This window comes from Muscardinus avellanarius (genome assembly GCF_963383645.1).
Source record: "Muscardinus avellanarius genome assembly, chromosome: 5".
NCBI classification, from domain to species: Eukaryota; Metazoa; Chordata; class Mammalia; order Rodentia; family Gliridae; genus Muscardinus; species Muscardinus avellanarius.
Genome location: NC_137790.1, coordinates 76,309,578 through 76,318,855, shown reverse-complemented (window position 1 = coordinate 76,318,855; position 9,278 = coordinate 76,309,578). Strand labels below are relative to the sequence as shown.

The 9,278-nt window shown below is 47.5% G+C and overlaps 1 protein-coding gene across 1 annotated transcript; it reads left to right on the top strand.

Moving 5' to 3' along the window:
- Positions 1-425: 425 nt before the first annotated feature.
- TM4SF19 (transmembrane 4 L six family member 19) lies at positions 426-2,658 on the top strand (the record flags this gene model as incomplete). Its single annotated transcript, XM_080696728.1, has 4 exons — positions 426-617; positions 1,006-1,083; positions 2,026-2,195; positions 2,478-2,658. The coding sequence occupies exons 1-4, from the start codon at positions 435-437 to the stop codon at positions 2,656-2,658; spliced, it is 612 nt and encodes a 203-aa protein (XP_080552854.1). The 5' UTR covers positions 426-434.
- Between the last annotated feature and the right edge of the window lie 6,620 nt (positions 2,659-9,278).

Below are 9,278 nucleotides of genomic sequence, written 5' to 3'. Positions count from 1 at the left end.
TCCCGAATGCTGGGATTACAAGCGTGCACCACCACGCCCGGCCTTTTATTTTTCTTATTGCACTGGATAGACCTCTTCTCCAGTTTGGGTAGAATGAATATCATGATGACACCTTAAAAAAAAAAAAAACACCTTGTGTTTCTTTATCAAATAGAAATAATCACTAGCTATAACAGAGGCACAAGAAAAATATAGAATGTGGAGTGTGTGTGTGTGTGTGTGTGTGTGTGTGTGTATGCTGAAATTGGCAGAAAATAGAGCAATTAAATTCTGTTCCTTGGGGACAGTTATAAAGGCAGAGTATTTAAGCAAGTTCCTCAGCTCTCATTGGTCTGACTCTAAGAAGTGATGGTTTCTGTAATCTATTTCTCTTACCTCCTAGGGTTCCTCTACATCCCGCTCCATCCAATCCCAGGATCCTGTCCTCTCCCTGAATGATGGCATGCTCACGGACCTGCTCCCGTGTCCTGGGACTGAGCCTTGGCACCACAGCCCTGTTTGCGGCTGGGGCCAATGTGGCACTCCTTTTTCCTAATTGGGATGTGACTTACTTGCTGAGGGGCCTCATTGGCAGGCATGCCTTGCTGGGCTCTGGGCTCTGGGGAGGAGGTCTCATGGTACGTATCTGGGGGTTCCCTGGGTATGAATTCTCAGTTTGTTCCCCAAGAGTAGAACTGAAAGGTGGTGGGGAAAGAATCTTTTAGTTCCTTATGAAAAAAACTATTGTTCCAGCTATCTAGTTTTGGGTCCATAGGCTCTCCAAGGCATAGGAAGACTTGTCAAGGGTTGCTGGATTTTAGCTTGGAACCAGGCAAGTTGGGGGGATGTTAGTCACAAAGTCAGATCAGGTTACTCATCCAAAATTGGGTCCTGGTAGTCAAAGCCAGCAGGGCAATTGAGTTCTTGTGAGGTGACCAACCACTCTATTTCAACAGCTGTGGACACAGCTAGAAACAGAAATGTCAGGGACCCAGTCCTTTCTGATCATTCTCCTCCTCTCTCCAGGTATTCACTGCAGCCACCCTTATCTCTGTGATGGGCTGGAGATACTGCTGCTTCAGTAAAAGTGCACCCTGTCTGAGCGTAAGCACCATAGTCCACATTTCTGACACATAAACGTTCCCATGTTCTCCTACTCTAGAAGTAGAGTGGTCAGGGACAATTTCGGTCTTGAGGCTTGAACTCAGGTCCTGACAGTGCCCCTTACCAGCCCCAGCTTTTGGGCAAGTTGCTTGACATTTTTTTTCTTTTGGTGGTACTGGGGTTCCTGGAAGCCCTTCTACCTCCGGGCTACACTCCCAGACCTTTTTTTTTTTTTTAAATTTGGAAACAGGGTCTCCTTAAGCCAGCGCGGCTGGCTTCGGACCTGCGCGGTCCTCCTGTCTCTGCCTCCCAAGTGCGGGGATTACAAGCGTGCGCCACCACACCTGGCTGAGCTTGGAATCTTTAAAAAATAGTTTGTCTTGAGTCGGAAGCGGACATGCAATAACTAATCTGCCCCTTTGACCCAGAGGCCAAATGACTGCAGTCTGTTTGATGCCAACCTGCTGAGAGGCTCCAGACAGCCTGTGGAGTCAGGGAGAGCCAGGTGCAAGTTATTATATATCATTCTTGGACCTTTCCCCTCTGTGTTCCACCCAGGCTCCCCTTGCCAGCCACCTCCCCTTGGCCATGGCTTTTTTTTTTTTTTGTACTGGGGATGAAACCCAGGAGCTTTCTACCTCCAAGTGACACATCCAGCCCTATTTTTTCTTCTTTATTTTGAAACAGGGTCTCACTGAGTTGCAAAGGGCCTCACTAAGTAGCTGAGGCTGTCTGCGAACCGCGCTCCTCCTGTCTTAGCCTCCCAAATGCTGGGATTACAATCGTGGGCCATCATGCCCGGCTTGGCCATAGTTTAAAGGAGGTGTCATGGATAGAATGGTCCCCCTATGACAGCAGGGGGAGGCCTGAGCCCCAGGCAAGCTAGTCAGATCACCCCAGCCACCAGGCCATGGCTCATGTCAGCTGTGCCCCCCTCTGCAGATGCTCACTGCTCTGTCGACCAGCGGCCTGGCTTTGCTCGGAGCCTCGATTTGCTTTGTCACGGCTGGAGTAGCCCTGAAAGACGGGCCTTTTTGCATGTTTGATATCTCATCCTTCAATCAGACACAAGCTTGGAAATATGGCTACCCATTCAAAGACCTACACAACAGGTAAATGGATGCAGGTGTGGATTCTCAGTCTTTTTAGACAGGGCTGGGGGGGTGGAAGGAGAGACAGAAGGACGCAGTTTTGTGGACTACAAACTCCTTTGGGCCACACATTCTAGCATCTGGCTCTTATGATGTTCATAAACGTGTAAACACAATGGTAAAAGTTGCTTTAGTGAGTCTACTCCGTGACCTGGACCAGGGGAGGCCCCAGAGTTCTATGGGGTTGCCTGTTTGACTTGACTTACCTATTTCCCCACTCCTGACCTCCTTATTTTGGGGCAGGAATTATCTGTATGACCGTTCCCTTTGGAGCTCTGTCTGCCTGGAGCCCGCTAAAGCTGTCGTCTGGCACGTGGCCTTCTTCTCGGCCCTTCTGTGCATCAGCCTCCTCCAGCTTCTCCTCGTGGCCATCCACGTCATCAACAGCTTCCTCGGCCTGTGCTGCAGTCTTTGTGAGGAGTGAAAGGTAATGCCCTCTGTGCAGCAGCACGTCGTCAGAAACTGCCGCGAGCCAGGTGTGGTGGCCCACACTTGTAATCCCAGTATTTAGGAGGCCAAGGTAGAAGGATTGCAGGCTCAAAGCCAGCCGTGACAATTTAGCAAGGCTCGGGCAGGGCGTGGTGGAGCACGCTTGAAATCCTCCACCACCCCTCCCCCCTTGGGAGGTGGAGACAGGAGGATCGCGCAGGTTCAAAGCCAGCCGCACACGCTGGCTTAAGAGACCCTGTTTCCATATAAAAAAGTATAAAAATAGGTCTGGGAGGGTAGCCCAGAGGTATAAGGGTTTCCAGGAACCCCAGTACCACCAATAAATAAATAAATAAACAAACAAACGAAACAATTTAGCAAGGCTCTCAGCGACCTAGTGAGACCCTGTTTCCAAAAAAGAAAGAAAATTGGGCTGAGGTTGCCGCTTGGAGAGAGAGTGCCTCTGGGTTCGATACCCTGTACCAAAATAAATCAATAAGGCACTCAATCAATAAGCAAACTGCCTTGACCCCTTTCTACAAGTACCAGGTAGGAATTATAAGCAAACTTCCCTTTTAGGTACTTGTGTAGTGATGATATCAGTAATGATCCTTGAGTGTAGGGTGAATGATGTCATGCATTAAAAATTCCACAGTTGAAAGCCAGGTGTGGTGGCGCACACTTGGAATCCCAGCATTTGGGAGGCTGAGCAAGGACCATCGAGATTCGCAGACAGCCCCAGCTACTTAGTGAGGCCCTTTGCAACTCAGTGAGACCTTGTTTCAAGATAAAGAATAAAAAATAGGGTTGGGGATGTAGCTCGAAGGTAGAATGCCCCTGGGTTTCACCCCCAGTATAACACACACACAAAAAAAGGTTAAAAATAAATAAAAACTCCACAATTGAGCTGAGCATGGTGGCTCACACTTGTTATCCCAGCACTTGGGAGGCTGAGACAGGAGGATCGCGCAGGTTCGAAGCCAGCCTCGGCTACTTAGTGAGGCTCTCAGCAACTTAGTGAGGCCCTGTTTCCAAATAAAATATAAAATAGGTCTTGGAGTATAGCCCGGAGGTTGAAAAGTCCCTGGGTTCCACCCCCAGTACCACAAAAAAGTAAAAAAAAAAAAAAAAAAAAATGCCTCTAGGTTTAATCCCCAGTACCAAAAACAAAACAAACAAACAACAAAAAACCCCCAAAATCCCACAGTAACTGAGCACAGTGGTACACAACTGTAATCCCAGTACTTTACTTGGGGGGCTGAGACAAGAGGATCATAGGTTCCAGGACAGCCTCAGCAAGTAGTGAGACTCTCATCAACCTATCAAGACCCTGTTTCTTTCTCTTCCTTCCTTCTTCCTCTCTCTCTCTCTCTCTCTCTCTCTCTCTCTCTCTCTCTCTCTCTCTCTCTCCCTCCCTCCCTCCCTCCCTCTCTTTCCCTCTCTTTCCCTCTTTTTCTCTCTTTCTCTCTCCCTCCCTCTCCTCCTCCTCCTCCTCCTCCTCCTCCTCCTCCTCCTCCTCCTCCTCCTTCTTCTTCTTCTTCTTCTTCTTCTTCTTCTCTCTCTCTCTCTCTCTCTCTCTCTCTCTCTCTCTCTCTCTTTTTGGTACTAGGGATAGAACCCAGGAGCATTCTACCTCTGAACTATACCCTCAGCCCTATTTTAGTTTTGTATTTTGAAACAGGGTCTAAGTTGTGAGGGCCTCACTAAGTTTCTGAGGCTGGCCGAGAACCTGTGATTCTCTTGTCTCAGCCTCCCAAGTACCAGGATTACAGGTGTGCACCACCACACCTGGCTTCAAGACCCTGTTTCAAAAATAAAAATAAGCCCGGGAAGGGGATGCACGCTTGTAATCCCAGTCCTTGGGAGGCTGAGATTGGAGGATCACAGGTTTGAAGCCAGCCTCAGCACCTTAGTGAGGCTCTCAGCACTGAGCTTCTAAATAAAATATAAAATAGGTCTGGGGATGTGACCCAGAGGTAGAAGGCCCCTGAGGTCCATCCCCAGTACCATAAAGATAAATAAATAAATAAATAAATAAATAGAATAGGGGTGTGTGCTAGTCGTGGTGGTGAATGCTTATAATCCCAGCATTTGGGAGGCCGAGACCAGAGGATCGCAGTTCACAGACAGCCTCAGCTACTTAGTGAGGCCCTCTGCAACTTAGTGAGACCCTGTTTCAAAATAAAGAATAAAAAATAGGGCAGGTGGTAGAGTCTAACTTGGAGGTAGATACCCCAGCCTTCAATGCTCAGAAACACACACACACACCACCAACAACCACCACCACCACCACCACCACCACCACCACCACCACCTCCACTTAGTGAGACCCTGTTTCAAAATAAAGAATAAAAAATAGGGCTGGGGATGTAATTCAAAGGTAGAATGCCCCTGGGTTCAATCTGCAGTACTGAAAACAAACAAACAAACAAACAAACAAATAAACAAACAACAAACCCAGGACTTGTATCCTCATAGGAAGAGGGAGTGTTCCAGACCTCTGTTAGCACGAGTGCAAAGACAAAGGTTGTGTGAGGACACAGCACGAGGCAGGCCAGTGTGTGCCAGCTGGGGAGGCCTGCAGTGAGGTCGGTGTAGAAATCAAATCAAATCTGCTGTCACCCTGAGCTTAAACTTCCAGCCTCCAGCACTGTGAGAAAATGCATTTCTGTTGTTTAAACCACCCAGCCTGTGGTATTCTGTTATGGCAGCTGTAGCAGAGCAATACATCAGTGTTGTTTTTATTAGCTTTCTTTATTGTTCAACAGATAGAATATACTGGCTTGTCTCTGGTACTAGAAATTGATCCCAGGGGCATTCTACCTCCAACCTAGACCCTCAGCTCTTTTCATAATTTACTTTTGAAATAGAGTCTTGATTGCTGGGTGTGGTGGCACACTCTTGTAATTCCTGCGCCTGGGAGACTGAGACAGGAGGATCGCACAGGTTTGAAGATAGCCTCAGATATTTAGTGAGGCTCTAAGCAACTTAGTGAGACCCTATTTCTATATAAAATATAAAAAAATAGGTCTGGGAGTATAGCCCAGAGGTAGAAAGCCCATGGGTTCTACCTCCAGTACCACCAAAAAAAAAAAAAAAAAAGTGTCTTGCTGACAGTCTTGCCAAGTTGTTGGAGCTGGCTTCACACCTGCAATCCTTCTATCTTAGCCTCCCAAGTACTTAGCTTGCTGGTGTGTGCTACCACTCCTGGCCAGATAGTATATATCGTAATCTATTATGTGCACTGGTGCACACTTGTAATCCTAGTGCTTGGGAGGCTGAGACAGGAGGATAGCAGGTTCTTGATCAGCCTCAGCTACTTAGTGAGGGCTTCAATCACTTAGTGAGACACTGTTTCATAATAAAGAATAAAAACTAGGGCTAGGGATATAGTTCAGAGGTAGAATGCCACTTGGTTTAATCCCCAATACCACAAAGAAAGAAAGAAGACAGACAGACAGAAAGAAAGAAAACAAGCAAGCAAGCTGGGCGTTGACGGGAGTCCCTGCCCCCTGTCAGTGGCGGGGCTGAGCAGGAAGGTAGGGTGCCATCGGCTTGAACACACACACACGCGCGAGCCAGGAGTCAAATCAAGCAAGATCTCGTTTATTCCTCTCCAAGCAATCATATATATAGCACAAAACCATATATATAAAATCCTATATATAAACCTATATATAAAATCCTGTAACAAACATGTTGCAGGGGATAAGTTGGGGGGGGGAAAGGTGTGTGGTGTGAAATAATCCCCCCCCTACCACCAGACACACAGAGACAAACAGAAAAACCGTGGATTCTTGTCCTAAGCTAAGAATAAGTATTCATCGCTTGGACAGCTGCTGCAGATTTAAAGAAGTTTATTAAAAGATAGAAATATAGAGATAGTCACAGCCCTGTGCCGGAGGAGACACAGGGGGGCAATTCGAACGAAAATGCCAAAGAACTCCAGTTTCACTGACTTTTTATCCTGTCTAAGTCCAGCAGGTCCCTTTGATTTTTGGAGATCATGTTACACCTTATCGCCAGCCCCGGCTCTGCTTCTGTTATCTCTCCAGCCGAATTTATGGCCTAAAGGGGGAGACATCTCTGTCTCCAAACACAGGCCCAGATTTATGGCCTGAGAGGGAGGCATCTCTGTCTCCAGACACAGGCTTTTACCTTTCGTCTTCTCCCCCAAAATGTGTTAAATTGTTCTTAGGAATGCAAGGACATGTTAGCTTAACCCTGGCTTTCTTAGTAAAGAAGACATATTTTAAGATTGGACATCTTTCCCAGTATTGACACATTAATACTTTTTAAACTCTCTTCCCAATACCAGTACAAAACATATATATAAAATCCTATACAAAACATATATAAAATCATATATATAGGCGAATTCCCATGGGAAATAGCCTAGCCTATCGGGATAAAGATCACTAGCACGTAGTTCACAGCCAATCCCAGGCCAGTACATGAGCCAATCATGTGTGCGGAAGCTCCTTTAAAGGTAAAAAAAGGGAAAAACTGCTCAGTCTCCCCACCCATAATGAATGGGGAAACCACGCCTTCGTAGCTTCTTCCAGGCTCCATCTTAGCCCCTTTTCTGCTGAATCACTTTACTGCCGAAGTTCTTAAACTTTACCTAAAGCTTTACTTTAGGCTGCAGGCTGTTCAGGCCCAGGGAGGCTGCATCTCTTTAGGCGCTGTATGGACATACCCCATCAGGGCGTGGTGGTGCACTCTTGTAATCCCAGCATTTGGGAGGCTGAGATAGGAGGATCATAGTTCATGGACAGTTTCAGCTACTTAGTGGGGCCCTTTGAAACTCAGCAAGACCCTGTTTCAAATTAAAGGATACAAATTAGGACTGGGGGTATAGCTCTGAGGTAGAATGCTCCTGGGTTCCACCCGCAGTACTGCAGAAAAAAAAAAAAAAAAGGAAGAAAAAAGGTGACCAAGATGTGGTCCTGAGAAAGAAGGATTACAGGTTTGAGTCCAGCCTTGGACTCTGTCCTGCCCTTGAAGAGCTCATGGTCAGGTTAGAGAAACAAATTTATCAATAATATGAACATCATATGGTAAGGATACCAGCAGAGGTAATGGTGTGCTCTCAGAGACAGGCTGGGGACCGAGGCTGGTGTGAAGAACTGTGAGGTCACAACTGCTTTCAGGAAGAACCTAGAAGGAGAGGACTTCTGCTCTCCCACTTAGAACTGATGCTGCCACTCTGGCCCAGGTCAGTGAAAGGTGGCCGAGGAGCCAGAGGCCTCCAGAACATAGTTGTTCCTGTTCCCAGCACTCAGGAGCACATCACTATCATCCAACAGTCAAGTCAGCAGAGCTTGTGGGAGTCTGGTCCCTCCAAACAGCATCTCACCCTTTCTTCTGCAGAGCTGCAGGCTCAGCGGGCCTGCCTGGAGTGGGGAAGGTAGAGAGAGCTGTCAAAGACAGAGGGAGGAACCACCTCTTGAGCAGGCAGGGCATCCCCAATCCAGACACCTCATTGTATTCCACATACAACATCCCAGGTGCACTGCCTGTGTTGACCTCACCTTTCCCTGTTGGCTGATGTAGATTCAGGATTGTGGCTGGGATGTGCTTGAACCATAGACTCTCCTGCAGGGGAAAGGCACCTCCACAGAATTAGTGGAGATCTTAAAGACTTTATGAGCTGGAGCCAGGTGGGGTGGTACACATGTGTAATCCCAGCTACTCAGGAGTTTGAGGCAGGAAGATGGCAAGTTTGAGGCCAGCCTGGGCTCAGCAAAACCCCAAGGCAGAGGTTAGTCTTCGGCACCAAGACAGTTCACGGTAGAGAGCTGACTGTCTCTTGCCTCCAACCTTTCAGGAACTGCAGACTGATGTTATTGTAGAACTTGACAGAGCTCCCAAGGACAGTGTCTCCAACCACTACCTCAGCTGGGCCGATGGTCTTCTTCCGATGGTGCACACGCAGGGTGGATTCTCCTACAGGTGGCTGCGGATGCTCCTAGACCTCAAGTACACGAGGTCAAAATGGAAGTTTGGGGGTGAAGCTGACAGATCCTTCTCCAGCTCTAAGGTGCAGTCCCACTAGGTAAGGGTGCCATGCCCTTGACAGCTCATTTACCTTCTTCAACATTCAGTTTAGGGCCCTGGAACACAGGAAGGGACAAGGGCCTTGGATAGGCAGAGAGGAGAGGGGAGAGAAGAGGTCTGTGTTAATTCTACTCTGGGCCAGTTGACCCTCCATGCCTGGCTGTTGGTTGTCCTCTGTGACATTTCAGGTCTGCACCCTTTTCTTCTAATTGGAATAGTATTTCATCCTGCTTTTCCCCCTAAACAAAAGCTGCGTCCTAACTTGGCTTCCGACCAAGGTGTTGGACAGAGGGGCTAAGGGTGTTATATAATATTTTGTTAAAATCCCTCTTATCTGTGTACCCTTATATCATCCTGGAATGAAGAGAATGTTTTCTTTTTCATGATCCTGCTCAGAGAAAGCCAGGTCTGTCTTCAGAATAGGTACCCTCCAGTTTTCTATTTGGAGGTCAAAGGACATTTCCCACCAACATCCTGTCCAGTGAAATGGTTCAAAGAATAAAGAGATATGACAACTCAATGCAACACATGCTCAGGACCTGGATCTTTTCACTA